Here is a 16,951-nt window from a genome sequence, read left to right on the forward strand (position 1 = left end):
GGACTCACCTACTCATTCCAGGGTTTTTCTTTATTTGGACTATTTTCTACATTGTAGAATAATAGTGAAGAAATCAAAACTATGAAATAACACATATGGAATCATGTAGTAACCAAAAAAGTGTTAAACAAATCAACAAATGTTTTGTATTTGAGATTCTTCAAAGTAGCCACCCTTTGCCTTGATGACAGCTTTGCACACTCTTGGCATTCTCTCAACCAGCTTCATGAGGTAGTCACCTGGAATGCATTTAAATGATCAGGTGTTCCTTGGTGAAAGTCAATTTGTGGAATTTCTTTCCTTCTTAATGCGTTTGAGCCAATCAGTTGTGTTGTGACAAGGTAGGGGTGGTATACAGAAGAAAGCCCTACTGGGTAAAATACCAAGTCCATATTATGGCAAGAACAGTTCAAATAAGCAAAGAGAAACGACAGTCCATCATTACTTTAAGACATGAAGGCAAGGGAATCCGGAAAGTTTCAAGTACTTTGAAAGTTTCTTGAAGTGCAGTCTCATAAACCATCAAGTGCTATGCTGAAACTGGCTCTCATGAGGACCGCCACAGGACAGGAAGAGCTCTCTCTCTCTCTCTCTCTCTCTCTCTCTCTCTCTCTCTCTTTTCTCACCCGTACCATTCATCCTTCATTCTGTCTCTCTCTCTGGTCTCTGTTCTCTGACTCTCTTGTTTTTCTCTTGTCTCTGTTGTGTGTGATTTCTTACTTTTCTGATATTTTGGTCAGTTTCCACATGGCTCCAGTAATTGGGCTCCAGACCGGAAACTTTACTTTTTGTTAGGTTTGGGTGGAAATTAGGCGGACCGTGAAATTACTGTACGTAACTACAAGCAGCGGGAGAACACACACAGACACAATTGTCCACTATATGGACAGATTGGCAAAACCTCAAGCTTGTCTCACGGGTGTTGTTTGAAACTGAGGTATTAATAATTCCTCCCCTGTACAGTATGTATTAAACAGCCTGAGACTAAGTGAAGTGAGCTCAAAATTTAAAAACTGCGTGAAAAAAAAAATGTGGTTCGGCGCGTGTAACAGATCACGTGAATATGTATTTATTTTTGTATGTGTTTTTCCCTCATGTGAAAAGAAAAATTCCCCACATTACATTTTTTCTTCACAACTCCAGCTACATTCTGGTCTCCATCCAGGGACTGAGCTGTTAGCTTCAGAAGGTAAACCAGCAGTGCGATGCAGGTTGCCATGTTGCCAGAATTGAATGTGTCAAACCTTGCAACTGGAAAAAGGCAGTGAAAACAAGGCGGGTAACAAAACCAAAGATGGGAATATTGCAGAGAAAGAGGGAGTTGTTTAATTTAATTGTGTTATTTAATGAAAAAAGTATCTCACTAACTAGAGTATTGCACCATATAATAACACTATTCCTCCATTGAAGGTGTTTTTTGTTGTTGCCAAAAATGTCATACCCAATCTAACTGTCTGTAGTCAGGCCCTGAAGCAAGGTTATGCATTTTCTTGTACATTGAAAGGAACACTTTGAAGTTTGTGGGAAATGTGAAAGGAATGTAGGAGAATATAACACAATATACAATTTGAGTCAGAAGTTTACAACACCTTAGCCAAAGACATTTAACTCAGTTTTTCACTAATTCCTGACATTTAATCCTAGTAGAAATTCCCTGTCTTAGGTCAGTTAGGATCACCATTTTTGTTTTAAGAATGTGAAATGTCGAAATAATAGGAAGAGAATGATTTATTTCATTTTATTCTATTCATCACATCCAGTGGGTCAGAAGTTTACATACATTCAATTGTATTTGGTAGCATTGGCTTTAAAATTGTTTAACTTGGGTCAAGTTTCGAGTAGCCTTCACAAGCTTCCCACAATAAGGTGGGTGAATTTTGACCCATTCCTCCTGACAGAGCTGGTATAACTGGGTCAGGTTTGTATGCCTCCTTGCTCGCAGCACCTTTTTTCAGTTCTGCCCACAATTTTTCTATAGGGTTGAGGTCAGGGCTTTGTGATGGCCACTCCAATACCTTGACTTTGTTGTCATTTTGACCCAACTTTGGAAGTATGCTTGGAGTCATTGTCCACTTGCGACCAAGCTTTAACTTCCTGACTGATGTCTTGAGATGTTGCTTCAATATATCCACATAATTTTCCTTCTTATGGTGCCATCTATTTTGTGAAGTGCACCAGTCCCTCCTGCAGTAAAGCACCCCACAACATGATGCTGCCATCCCTGTGCTTCACGGTTGGGTTGGTATTCTTCGGCTTGCAAGCCTCCCCCTTTTTCCTCCAAACATAACAATGGTCATAATTGCCAAACAGTTCTATTTTTGTTTCATCAGACCAGAGGACATTTCTCCAAAAAGTACAATCTTTGTCCCCATGTGCAGTTGCTAACCGTAGTCTGGCTTTTTTTATGGCAGTTTTGGAGCAGTGGCTTCTTCCTTGCTGAGTGGCCTTTCAGGTTATGTCGATATAGGACTCGTTTTACTGTAGATATAGATACTTTTTTACCTGTTTCCTCCAGCATCTTCACAAGGTCAGCATCTTCCTGAGCGGTATGATGGCTGCGTGGTCCCATGGTGTTTATACTTGCGTACTATTGTTTGTACAGATGAACGTGGTACCTTCAGGCGTTTGGAAATTGCTCTCAAGGATGAACCAGACTTGTAGGTGTCTACAAAAACAATTCTGAGGTCTTGACTGATTTCGTTTGAATTTCCCATGATGTCAAGCAAAGAGGCACTGATTTTGAAGTTAGGCCTCGAAATACATCCACAGGTACACCTCCAATTGACTCAAATTATGTCAATTAGCCTATCAGAAGCTTCTAAAGCCATGACATTATTTTATGGAATTTTCCAAGCTGTTTAAAGGCACAGTCAACTTAGTGTATGTAAACTTCTGACCCACTGGAATTGTGATACAGTGAATTATAACTGTAATAATCTGTCTGTAAACAATTGTTGGAAAAATTACTTGTGTCATGCACAAAGTAGATGTCCTAACCGACTTGCCAAAACTGTAGTTTGTCAACAAGAAATTTGTGGAGTGGTTGAAAAACGAGTTGTAATGGCTCCAACCTAAGTGTKTGTAAACTTCCGACCTCAACTGTATCTGGTAAAAGATAATACAAAGAAAAAAACAACTGTACTTTTGTATTTTTTTCATACCATCATCTTTGAAATGCAAGAGAAAGGCCATAATGTATTATTCCATCCCAGGTGCAATGTAGGTTTCGTCCACTAGATGGCAGCAGTGTATGTGCAAGGTTTTAGACTGATCCAATGAACCATTGGTTTTCTGTTCCAAATGTTGTATCAAGACTTCCCAAATGTGCCTATTTTGTTTATTAATAACTTTTCATATTCAAAATGTTGTACTCTCCTCAAACAATACCATGGTATTCTTTCACTGTAATAGCTACTGTAAATTGGACAGTGCAGTTAGATTAACAATAATTTAAACTTTCTGCCAATATCAGATATGTCTATGTCCTGGGAAATGTTCTTGTTACTTACAATCCCATGCTAATCGCATTAGCCTACGTTAGCTCAACCGTCCAGTGGACGGGACACCGATCCCGAAGAAGTTTTAATTGAAACATTAACAAAGTGTTCTCCCTACCAAAGTTTCAGTAAGAAGCTCAGGGATGGGGCTGGAGAAATGCAACCTATTTCAAATCCATAGACTATGCTAAGGACTGACCATCCATGATATAAAAATTATAGGTTTAACCATGTTTTTAGGTTGTTTACATTGACTTTGTTTACAAACATTGCAATAAAACAAGCTTATATTTTGGGTTCTGGTGGGGTAGGACAGTTGAACTAAAGTAATGATGCAAAATACGTTGCATTCTTCAAGAATCAATGGGCACATGTACATTTATAAATCCAAAAATTGATGTAGGGATGAATTGCCCCTTTAACAGGCAGTGACCTTCATAGAGCAGAACTATGTCGCCATTTGAATGTGATTCATTAACCTGTCCCCAAAAAAAGTAAGCTGTCCACACTTCTGCGAATGTCCCGTAAAATCATTCCCTGGTCCTGCATTTGGGATTTTTAGTTGTGGTCACTTTAGTTCCACCAGGGGAAGCATTGCTACTGCAACATGTTAACACCATCTTTCACATGTGGGGAGAATAACATTATTTCAAACCCACATGTGAACTTGCAATTCAATATGTGAAAAATGTATTTTCGCATGTGAAGTTTTCTTACATGTGAAACTGCACATTTTATTGTCATTTTTCAGCTGTGGAATTGCAAGTTTGCATGTGAAATAGAATCACATGTAAAAACATTTAACTTGATCAAATGTGATTTTCAAATGTGAAACTGCAAAATTGACATGTCATTTTTTTGTAAGGGCAGAGCTCAGTCAGTCAGGAGGGACATTGTGTCTCCATTCCCCTTTCTTTCTTTCTTTCTTTCTTTCTTTCTTTCTTTCTTTCTTTCTTTCTTTCTTTCTTTCTTTCTTTCTTTCTTTCTTTCTTTCTTTCTTTCTTTCTTTCTTTCTTTCTTTCTTTCTTTCTCTCTCCCTCCTTCTGTCACTCCCTTTATCCCTCTTCAACACATGCGAAATTACCATTTTACTGCGTTCTGCTCACTTCATATTCATAAGAACATAAAAAACAGTCTTCTCTTAATTCTACGAGTGCTGCCTCCCTTCCGGCCATCTGTTCTAGTCATTGGGGTATAAATACCTTTCATGTGGCAACAGAGACCTGTCTAAATGACTCTTTAACGCCTAGAATAATGACTATACACACACTCTGTTTTGTCTCGGTTTGTTTTTACCTCAGGTACTACTTCAAAGTCCAGGCGAAGAATGTCTTTGGGCTGGGACCGGTCAGCGATACATTCACCTATGTCACTGAGTCAGGTCTGTATGAGTATTAGGTCAGGTTGCTAGGGTCAGTTTTACTTTGTGCCTGCGGTAAGGCCACGTCTACCTGAGTTGTCTGTATCCTCCCGTTTTTTGTTTATGTATAAATTCAGACCCAGTTCATGTCTCTCATTTAAACACATTTTTTAATCTTTTTCAGACGACCCTCTTCTTATTGAACGACCACCTGGTGAGTGGTATCAATAGTTCTCATATATTACTCTGATATTATTGACGAAACTTGTTGGCTTATACTCTAGTCCAGACCAACATTGCTTCAGATCATTTTAAAGAAACCCAACATGACAGCTGGAGTGAGCTTGTGAGGAGTTAACAGTCTGTGGAGAGACATGCATACGCCTACACTTGCATATACTGGACTTGGCAGGCAGCCATAGTGGTAAAACGATGTCAAAGTAGAGTTGTGGTAGTCATTGTTTTTAATTGAGAGAGTCAGTCAGGTATTTCGAAGAGGAGGGACAAGGGGACAGGCACTGGTTCCCTCCTCAACCCTCTCTCACCCCTTCCCCCACCCCCGGGTGCTATGCACAATGAGTGGAGGTGATTTAATGTGTATCTGAATAGGAGAGACTGGCATAGTGCGCACTGTCAGTAAAGGAGTTGAGTGTAGTTAGTCATGACTAGCGTTGTGAGAACTGACAGGTTGAGTTGTAGGTATTAATGACTTGCTTTGTGAGTGTAGCATTGTCAAGCACTCTGTCAGATAGAGGAACTGTCATTAAAGACATGCTAGACGCCTAACCTCAACCGTGTTGTAGTATTGTAATATATGCCACTTTTATCCAGTGACTTTCTGTAAAGTGAATGTATACATTTTAGTATATGTGAKCCCAATAGGGATCAAACCCACAACCCTGGGCTTGCTAGAGACACAGTCTTACCAAATTAGCTACACAGGACAGTCTCCTGTTAATTGTCCCCCCCCCCCCCCCAGGTGGAGAGCCTATCTGGATTCCCTTTTCCTTCCGATACAACCCCCAGCACAGTGCCTGTAAGGGCAGCCAGTACGTCAAGAGGACATGGTACAGAAAGTTTGTAGGTGTGGTCCTGTGCAACTCACTGAGATACAAGATCTTCATGGGAGATGGGCTGAAAGGTACTACTGCTGCAACTTCCCCCTCTCCTCTCTCCCTGTATCTACACTGAATACAAAATATAAACACAGCATGTCAAGTTTTGGTCCCATGGTTCATGAGCTGAAATAAGAGATCCCAGAAATGTTCCATACGCACAGAAAACGTATTTCTCTACACCCCTGTTAGTGAGCATTTCTCCTTTGCCAAGATACTCCATCCACCTGACAAGTGTGGCATATCGATTAAACAGCATGATCATTACATAGGTGCACCTTGTGCCGAGGGACAATAAAAGGCCACTCTAAAATGTGCAGGAATGTCCACCAGAGCTGTTGCCAGAGAATGAATTGTTCATTTCTCTACCATGAACCTTCTCTAACGTTGTTTTAGAGAATTTMGCAGTACTTCCATCCAGCCTCACAATRGTGTATGGCGTCGTGTGGGCAAGTGTTTGCTGATGTCAGCGTTGTGAACAGAGTGCCCCATTGTGGCGGTGGGGTTATGGTATGGTCAGGCATAAGCTACGAACACAATTGCATGTTATCGATAGCAATTTGAATGCACAGATATACCGCGGCAAGATCCTGAGGCCCGTTGTTGTGCCATTCATCCGCCGCCAACACCTCATGCTTCAGCATGATAATGGACGGCCCCATGTCGCAAGGATCTGTACACAATTCCTGTAAATTCCCCATGTCCCAGTTCTTCCATGGCCTGCATACTCACCAGACATGTCACCAATTGAGCCTGTTTTGGATGCTCTGGATTGACATGTTGGTCAGTGTGTTCCAGTTCCCGCCAATATCCAGCAACTTCGCACATCTATTGAAGAGGAGTAGGACAACATTCACCAGGTCAACCAATAGCCTGATCAACTCTATGCGAAGGAGATGTGTCACGCTGAATGGCGCAAATGGTGGTCACACCAGATACTGACTGGTTTTCTGATCCATGCCCCTACCTTTTTTTAAGGTATCTGTGGCCAACAGATGCATATCTGTATTCCCAGTCAGGTGAAATCCATAGATTATATGAACTGTAACTKTAAAATCTGTGAAATTGTTTCATGTTGTGTTTATATTTCTGTTCGGTATACTTCTCTCTTTCTCTCTCAGCTCAAGTCTTTTCTCAATTTAAGTAGCTTTACAATTACTCCTAATATTCCTCCTTCCATTAATAACCTCTCAACCACCGTCTCTCCCCCTTCTGCTTTCCCTTCCTTCACTAACACCCCTTTTGCTTTCTCTCTCTCTCTCTCTCTCTCTCTCTCTCTCTCTCTCTCTCTCTACATTTCTCTTAATCACACTTTCTCTTCTACATATTGTGTTTTATTATTTTTTGGAATATGTGGTAGCCGACCAGGCTCTGTCTCATTACGTAATAGAATATTGTTTGAGAGTGTGTTCTGTTGTTAAGCATCGACTGCTCTTTCTCGCCCTCCAGAAACATTCTACAGTATAGCAGACACATTCGGTCATGGGGAGGACCACTGCCAGTTTGTAGACTCTTACCTAGATGGGAGGACAGGCTCCCCCAACCTCTCACTGCATCTGCCAACAGCACAGGGTACATTTGTTTTATAATAATCAAACTTACAGAATTCATCACTCGACTCCAGCATTTTGTAGGATTGTTTCARCGCATTCAGTAAATAAATATTCTCACAGATTAAGTTCCAGAGTCTTGATTATATACGACCTCAATATCCATGCTCTATGCTGGATAGAAACAGTCAGAATCATCTAACGAAGCATTATAAAGGTTGTGGTACGTCCATTCATAATGCATTATAATAATTTGTCCTGTCTGCCCCTGTGCAGGTTACTATCGCTCATACAGGCAGGAGCCAGTGAACTTTGGACCTATCGGCCGGCGTACGCCACATCTCTTCGGGGGATGGTATGAGTGCGGGGTGCCCATCCCTGGCAAGTGGTAACACAGGGGGTCACAAAGAGGTCATCATCGAGGGCAACCCAACTCCATCCTGCTGCAGCCTTTCTCGTGCTGTTACTGACCCCACCCCCTGGAGATAAACTGTTGCTAACCACAGCAGAAAGACAACATTCCAAATTTATACTACTTCAGATTGAAGAGAATATAATACTTTAAACAACAACTAATATTTCCATGTATTCATTAACATGCACTTTTATAAAAGCAGTCTGTATATGAMGGAGGAAAAGCATGTACAGTGGCTTGCGAAAGTATTCACCCCCTTGGCATTTTTCCTATTTTGTTGCCTGACAACCTGGAATTAAAATMTATTTTTGGGGGGTTTGTATCATTTGATTTACACAACATGCCTACCACTTTGAAGATGCAAAACAAGAAATAAGAAATGAGACAAAAAAACTGAAAACTTGAAAATGTGCATAACAATTCAGAACCCCCCCCCCCCCCKAAAATCAATATTTTGTAGAGCCACCTTTTGCWGCAATTACAGCTGCAAGTCTCTTGGGGTATGTCTCTATAAGCTTGGCASATCTAGCCACTGGGATTTTTGCCCATTCTTCAAGGCAAAACTGCTCTAGCTCCTTCAAGTGGGATGGGTTCCACTGGTGTACAGCAATCTTTAAGTCATACCACAGATTCTCAATTGGATTGAGGTCTGGGCTTTGACTAGGCCATTCCAAGATATTTAAATGTTTCCCCTTAAACCACTCAAGTGTTTATTTAGCAGTATGCTTAGGGTCATTGTCCTGCTGGAAGGTGAACCTCCGTCCCAGTCTCAAATCTCTGGAAGACCGAAACAGAGTTTCCTCAAGAATTTCCCTGTATTTAGCACCATCCATCATTCCTTCAATTCTGACCAGTTTCCCAGTCCCTGGAGATGAAAACATCCCCACAGCATGATGCTGCCACCACCATGCTTCACTGTGGGGTTGGTGTTCTTGGGGTGATGAGAGGTGTGAGGTTTGCGCCAGACATAGCGTTTTCCTTGATCGCCAAAAAGCTAAATTTTAGTCTCATCTGATCAAAGCACCTCCTTCCATATGTTTGGGGAGTCTCCCACATGCCTTTTGGRGAACAAGCAATGGCTTTTTTCTGGTCACTCTTCCGTAAAGCCCAGCTCTGTGGAGTGTACGGCTTAAAGTGGTCCTATGGACAGATACGCCAATCTCCACTGTGGAGCTTTGCAGCTCCTTCAGGGTTATCTTTGGTCTCTTTGTTGCCTCTCTGATTAATGCCCTCCATGCCTGGTCTGTGAGTTTTCGTGGGCGGCCCTCTCTTGGCAGGTTTGTTGTSGTGCCATATTCTTTCCATTTTGTTATAATGTATTTAATGGTGCTCCGTGGGATGTTCAAAGTTTCGGATACCCAACACTGATCTGTACTTCTCCACAACTTTGTCCCTGACCTGTTTGGAGAGCTCCTTGGTGTTCATGGTGCCGCTTGCTTGGTGGTGCCCCCTTGCTTAGTGGTGTTGCAGACTCTGGGGCCTTTCAGAACAGGTGTATATGTGACAAATCATGTGACACTTAGATTGCACACAGGTGGACTTTATTTAACTAATTATGAGACTTCTGAAGGTAATTGGTTGCACCAGATCTTATTTATAGTATAGTCTAAAAATAAAATAATTTCTTTAAACAAGTAATTGTTTTCATTTCACTTTACCAATTTGGACTATTTTGTGCATGTCTATTACATGAAATCCAAATAAAAAAGCAATTTAAATTACAGGTTGTAATGCAACAAAATAGGACAAATGCTAAAGGGGATGGATACTTTTGCAAGGTACTGTATTGCTTAGTTTAACTTTTGTCTTCCGGATCAGAAAGTGTCCTGGTTTATTCCCGACTATTCCCAACTATTGCCGAGTCGGCCCCTGGCATTATCTATCTCATCAAAGTGCACCTGTGATTACGATATCACTAATGAAATGGAGAACATGTAAAAGACCAAAGCACAAACTGAACAGGATTTGTATGTGTGTTTATTATCAATCAAGATATTTGGTTCATAACAGTAGTATGATAGAGTAATGGCTTTTGACAACTGCTTTTGGTGTCAGTTGTTTTCTTGTCAGTGTTGTTATACTCTTTGGTATTTGCGAGACGATATGAGAAGTTGGTGTGGAAGTGTTGTATGTATACGGACATTGAAAAAAATATACCTAATATTTGCTCAGGAATGGTTGGACATTGAATAAAGGTGCTATGGAAACCAAGGACCCCCTAAACAGTTKATTTGTTCAGAGAGGATATCTGAATGGCCACATTTAATGTCACATACAGTATATTGTTTCCATGTGTAGGGAAACTCAAACTGTCAAAACCTGAGCAAATATATTCAGTTTCAGTTTTACTTGTTCAATTTAGTTTCATAACCTGTCAAAACTATGTATTACACATTAAGGGACATACAGTACCTTCAAAAAGTATTCAGATCTCTTGACTCTTTCCACATTTTGTTACAGCCTTATTCTAAGATGGATTTWWWWWAAATCCTCAGCAATCTACACACAATACCCCATAATGATCAAGTGAAAACAGGTTTTAAGAAATTTTAGCAAAAAAACAAAAACAGAAATACCTTATAAACATAACTATTCAGACCCTTTGCTATGAGACTCGAAATTGAGCTCAGGTACATATTGTTTCCATTGATAATCCATGAACTGTTTCTACAACTTCATTGGAGTCCACCTGTGGTAAATTCAATTGATTGGACATGATTTGGAAAGGCACACACCTGTCTATAAAAGGTCCCTCAGTTGACAGTGCATGTCAGAGCAAAAACAAAGCCATGAGGTCGAAGGAATTGTCCGTAGAGCTCTAAGACAGGATTGTGTCGAGGCACGGTAATGGGGAAGGATACCAAAAAATGTCTGCAGAATTGAAGGTCCCCAAGAACACAGTGGCCTCCATCATTCTTAAATAGAAGAAGTTTGGAACCGCCAACACTCTTCCTGGCCAAACTGAGCAATCGGGGGAGAAGGGCCTTGATCAGGGAGGTGACCAAGAAACCGATAGTCACTCTGACAGAGCTCTAGAGTTCCTCTGTGGAGATGGGAGAACCTTCCAGAAGGACAACCATCTCTGTAGCACTCCACCAATCAGGCCCTTGTGGTAGAGTGGCCAGACTGAAGCCACTCCTCAGTAAAAGGCACATGACAGCCCGCTTGGAGTTTGCCAAAAGGCCCCTAAAGACTCTCAGACCCTGAGAAACAAGATTCTCTGGTCTGATTTAACCAAGATTGAACTCTTTGGCCTGAATGCCAAGCATCACGTCTGGAGGAAACCTGGCAGCACCATCCCTATGAAGCATGATGGTGGCAGCATCATGCTGTGGGGATGTTTTTCAGRGGCAGGGACTGGGAGACTAGTCAGGATCGAGGCAAAGATGAACGGAGCAAAGTACAGAGAGATCCTTGATGAAAACCTGCTCCAGAGCGCTTAGGACCTCAGACTGGGGCGAAGGTTCTTCCAACAGGACAACGACCCTAAGCACACATTCAAGACAACGCAGGAYTGGCTTCGGGATAAGTCTCTGAATGTCGTTGAGTGGCCCAGCCAGAGCCCAGATTTGAACCCAATCAAACAGCTCTGGAGAGACCTGAATATAGCTGTGCAGAAACGCTCCCCATCCAACCTGACAGAGCTTGAGAGGATCTGCAGAGAAAAATAGAAGAAACTCCCCAAATGCACTTGTGCCCAGCTTGTAGCATCATACCCAAAAAGACTTGATGCTGTAATCTCTGCCAAAGGTGCTTCAATGAAGAACTGAGTAAAGGGTCTGAATGTACATGTAAATGTGATATTTCATTTTTATTTTCAGAAAAATATCTAAAACCCTGTTCTTGCTTTGTCATTATGGGCTATAGTGTGTAGATTGATGAGGATTTTTTTATTTATTATTATCAATTTTATAATAAAGCTGAATTCTTTCCGAAGGCACTATATGTCCACAAAATCACTTAGAAACGGTTGAAATTGCCAGCATGGCCAACAATATAATTTTTAAGCGGATGGGAGGATGAGAGAGAGGGAGAGCGAGAGACAGAGGAGAGACTGAGCTGAAGGAAAACTTTAATAATAATAAGCGAGATCAGGTGACGGGTACAGTGCTTGCACAGCCACGTGTGTTACGATGCACCTAGCCAGAGAGAGAGAGAGGGAAAGAGAGAGAGAGAGAGAGCATCTGTTAGTTAAATTTTCCAGCAGAAGTGAGTGGCAGGGCCCAATAACTTTCAGTGAACGACAGGTTTCTATGTATGAAGTGTGATTGAGCTACTTGTACACTGTCACTTTCATGCGATAACAAGATAGTGACTTGTCATATATTGAAGAATTGAGGAGTTAGCTGGAGGAGGAGAGATGTTCTTTGGAGGGGAAGAGAGGCACTTTCTGGAAACAGTTTTGCCATTTTTATGGTTGAATGTTTTAATTTGCTTTACTGCTTTTCTCTGCTGAACAATCTCAGTCTATGCAATGTGCAGTTTTTCTGGAAACTGTATTTCATTCTTGAAAGGTAACTACACTATTTAGTTTCCACATTACCTCCCTAAAAGTGAAAAGATATTCCTACTAAAGTGTAACAACTTATTTTTCAGGGGAATTAATTCTCATTGTCAGTCTTTCTGGTTCTAGCTTACTTGTATGCYCACTATTTGTGTCCTTCTGACTATGAGATTGAGATTTAAAGGCCCAATAAAAAATACYTTCTTTCTAGGAATCACAGAGGCACTGGCGATAAGAGAGTGAAATAGTGGTGAGGTTTCACTTGCTTTAGTTTGCTACATGAACATGACACACTCTCACTCTAAAGGTCCATTCATCTTTTTTATTCCATAGTCTGTCTGATTGATGACTTCAATAACTCTGAACAGTGAGACCAGCAGGCTAGTCTGGCCTCTGCTACATGCGCCTGGAATGTCTTGAGTTTATTAAAAAGGTTGTCCTATGAGAGTAATTTCTCTTATTTACCAGGGTTTTCATAATGTGCTTTCCTCTGTTTTCTGTGCCCTCAATAGGTCCCCACAGCAAGCTAAATCAGAAAAAGAAATAGCTCCTACCCCACACAGCTGCACCCAAAGATAAATGTATCATCACTATAATTAATTAAATATCTTGCCTAAAACGAAGTATGTCCCCCATGACCCATAACAGAGGAGAGTTTTTATTTTCCAGTGTGGCATCCATCACTGAGAGAGTTAGTCTCCATCACCATGCTGGCTTCACCATTAGGAAAGTATGGTGAAGCCAGCAGTCTTATCAGAGTGAACCCATTCCTTCTCTGCGGCATTTAAACAACGTTGTGTTTGGGTTGGCTGATAGTCGGTCGGGTCCCATTTAGAATGCATCGCAGCAGAGTAAACAGGGAGAAATCTCTAATAGGGCAAGATAATGGTTGTTTTTGGGTTGTCAACACGTTACTGCACGTCTGTCAGATGTATAAAAAAAAATGACAGACAGGGTTGTGGGTGATGGCTGCTTCTTCTTTACTTCTGGGTTTGACTTCTCTACGCAAAAATATTTTTATTGGCTCCTCACTGTCTTAGAGTGCAGCTATTCTGAGCTGAAGATGGAACAGTGGCGTATTGGTCAGTGTCCTTAACAGCATGGGGTGGCCCCAGAGTTGATACACATTCAAAGACTATACTATAAGCCTGAGTACGTATCTTTCTTTTGACATTGGGGACGAGAGGGCGAGAGAAAGTGAAGGAAGGAGACAGGGGGAAGAGAAACGCACTGCAAAAGCACAAGCTATGGGACAACTACATCTGCTACAGATGTTAGATGTGTATGTGTGTGTGAGAGAGTCAGAGAGAGAGAGAGAGGGGCAGAGAATGGGAGAGGGAAAAAAAGAGAGAGCATCAACAGAAAGGATAAGAGCAGGTCAGGAACAATGAGAGAGTGGAAAAGAAAAGAAGAATAGATGGGCAGATCACTGATGCAGTAGGTATCCCTTTGGAACAGCAGCTTAGCTGGTTCTAAAGAAGAAGAGAAAACAACATCAAAGTTACTGAAAAATATGTTTGATGTGATCCACAAGCACAAGAAGCTGAGCATATCCCATATAATGCACTACTTTTGACCAAATTAGGTCATTCTATAGGCAATAGAATTCAGTTTCAGATGCACCAGAGAGAARGCTTTGGCTGCTCTCATAATGGCTTATTCCTGTTGTTCTTCAGTTTCCTGTTGTTGGATAGCAAATAAAAGCAAATTGACTTTCCCCTTTCCTTGGCAGTAAACATTTAGTTTAGTTGGATTGGCTATGGCAGCATTTGCTTTAGTCTAGCGTCGGGGCCAACGATGAGCTCACTCGTCTGATGAGAGCAGGAGAGGAGAGAAGGATAGACTGCCTAGTCAAATGGTGCATGGAGCTCAGCACAGGTAACCTGAAATCAACAGGTTGGTACAGTCCACAGCCTGAGGTTCAGGAAATCAATACTTTCTATCTTCTCAACGTTCARCTGCACTATCCTCTCCTCTCCATTGACTCACGTTCATTTCCGTGTATTACACTGCCAGCCTATACATTTGTTCTATGCAGCGGGACCAAAAACCGTACATGTAAGACATTTTAATGTCTGTGTCATATCCTCCATGATATTTTTCATGCAATTAAGGGAAAGTCAAGGTCTGGATACTGTGCAAACACTGCAGATCCTTTATATTAAAGAGGGCCAAAAGGCCATGCTGGCTTGATAGTCCAGACACAAGTCCTTTTCCACACGTGGACCTCATATTTTAAAACTCTGCATCTTTTTCAGAACAGCTCCCAAATACCAGAAAACACAATGCTATTGGTTACACCATGCTCATCAAGAGTGTCCAATTTCCATATATTTGAATAACGGACATAACAACGCTTAATTACAAGGTTATTAAAACGTAAATTACAACAATTTGCGTGCGCGGTAAAATGATGCCAGGTCTTTTAACTGTTTTCCCCTTGCTGATTCTTTTTTGTGTGTGTGTGTGTGTGTGTGTGTGTGTGTGTGTGTGTGTGTGTGTGTGTGTGTGTGTGTGTGTGTGTGTGTGTGTGTGTGTGTGTGTGTGTGTGTGTGTGTGTGTGTGTGTGTGTGTGTGTGTGTGTGTGGGTGGTGTGTTGTTTTGAATAAGTAGGTCATGCGCTGTTTGGGCTGGAAAATGTTAGTCCTCATTCTGGAGAGATTAAATCATTGCTATAGGAACCGGTAGAAGGTCTGAGAGGATAGAGAGCGAGAGCGAGAGAGGGAGAGCYAGGCTGTGCGTGCGTGTGCGTGAGTTAGAAAGAGAAATGACCTTTTTGCCAATCACCACAGTCACTAAGGGTCTCTATTCAATCTGTAATGCTTCAGCGTTGCAGATTCCAAGATAGAAATGTAAAGGTAATTTTCGATTGAGCAGACATACGCAGAGTTTTCCCGGGAATGCAGTTTCCACTAAAGCGGGAACATTGCCTTAAAATTTAAATCACGCTGTAAAGCTGCACTTCCATGATACAGATTGAATAGAGGCCTAGGACTGCTTACGTTTGTTGTGATTTCCAGAGGTTTGGTTTCATGCCCCGGATCCAATCGAGATTGATACGATTTCAATACAATTTCTCTGTTCTCTGTTTCCACCTGCTGTGTGGGATCTTGTTTTGAGTTAGTGCATGTAGCACCTCTGATGGCACGGTTCGTTGTTTGTTTCTTTTTGTTTGGAAGTTTCGTGTAAATAAATGATGTGGAACTTTAATCACGCTGCGCCTTGGTCCGTCTCTCCACACAARCGTGACAGTTACTTGTAACACTGGTTCTTTGATAATATGAGCGACATATGTCATGTATGCCAGGACCGCCTTCTCTGTCAGAAGTACCTACTAAAAGCATCTGTTGGAGACAGACAGGTAGAGTGGCGAATGGTGCAAGACCCTCACTTCCATAAAAGGAGCCACTCTCCCYCCCTCAGGTTATTCTCAAGCATGCTTCTCTTCCTCACGCTCTGGTGAGCAGTGGAATGTGGTGAAACATCTCACTCATATTATCAGAGAACTGGGGTTGAGCAAGTAAGTTCTCTGTCAAATACTCAATTCGATGTATCACGTGAGAATATGGACAACTACAGTATTTCAAAAGTTCCAACATCAGCATCCCTCAGAGGTCCCGAAAACAATGGAGMGTAGATAGAGAAGGTGCAGAGACAACCCATCGGGAAAAACCTCACAACAAAGTGAGGGAAAGCCCTATATATGGTGCACAAAATCTCAGTATAATGAGAGATGTCKCAAAAACAGTGCCCAAGAGGTAAACTCCTCTGTAGGAGAGGGCCTTTCCAAGCCCCTCCATCACCTTTGCATTATATACTAAACAAAAATATGAACGCAACATGTAAAGTATTGGTCCCATGTTTCATGAGCAGAAATAAAAGATCCCAGAAAAGTTCCATACGTACAAAAAGCTTATTTCTCAAATGTTGTGCACAAATTTGTTTACATCCCTGTTAGTGAGCATTTCTCTTTTGCTAAAATAATCCATCCACATGACAAGTGTGGCATATCAAGAAGCTGATTAAACAGCATGATCATTACACAGGTGCACCTTGTGTTGGGGACAATAAAAGGCAACTCTAAAATGTGCAGTTGTGTCACACAACACAATGCCACAGAAATCTCAAGTTTTAAGGGAGCGTGCAATTTGTATGCTGACTGCAGGAATGTCCACCAGAGCTGTTGCCAGATAATTGAATGTTAATTTATCTACCATAAGCCGCCTCCAACGTCGTTTTAGAGAATGTGGCCGTACGCCCAACTGGCCTCACAACCACAGACCAGGACCTCCACATCCGGCTTCTTCCCCTMCGGGATCGTCTGAGARGAGCCACCCAGACAGCTGATGAAACTGACAAGTATTTCTGTCTGCCCTTTTGAGGTGAAAAACTWATTCTGATTGGCAGGTCCTGGCTCCCCAGTTGTCCTCATGATCCGGCAGGATATAGTAAAAAAAAAAGAYGGACCCACCCTTGCCCGAGCTCTCCTACAATCCAAGTAGATGCGAAC

The 16,951-nt window shown here is 41.7% G+C and overlaps 1 protein-coding gene across 1 annotated transcript in view; it reads left to right on the plus strand.

Moving 5' to 3' along the window:
* LOC111954294 (fibronectin type III domain-containing protein 1-like) overlaps positions 1-12,888 on the plus strand; it is a 57,281-nt gene extending 44,393 nt beyond the window's left edge. Inside the window, exons 10-14 of the mRNA XM_070435884.1 lie at positions 4,799-4,878; positions 5,042-5,071; positions 5,837-5,998; positions 7,422-7,544; positions 7,799-12,888. Of these exons, the coding sequence (XP_070291985.1) occupies positions 4,799-4,878; positions 5,042-5,071; positions 5,837-5,998; positions 7,422-7,544; positions 7,799-7,914 (511 nt within the window). The 3' untranslated portion in view covers positions 7,915-12,888. The remainder of the gene's footprint in view (positions 1-4,798; positions 4,879-5,041; positions 5,072-5,836; positions 5,999-7,421; positions 7,545-7,798) is intronic.
* The last annotated feature ends 4,063 nt before the right edge of the window (positions 12,889-16,951 follow it).

Source organism: Salvelinus sp. IW2-2015, linkage group LG28, assembly GCF_002910315.2.
Source record: "Salvelinus sp. IW2-2015 linkage group LG28, ASM291031v2, whole genome shotgun sequence".
NCBI classification, from domain to species: domain Eukaryota; kingdom Metazoa; phylum Chordata; class Actinopteri; order Salmoniformes; family Salmonidae; genus Salvelinus; species Salvelinus sp. IW2-2015.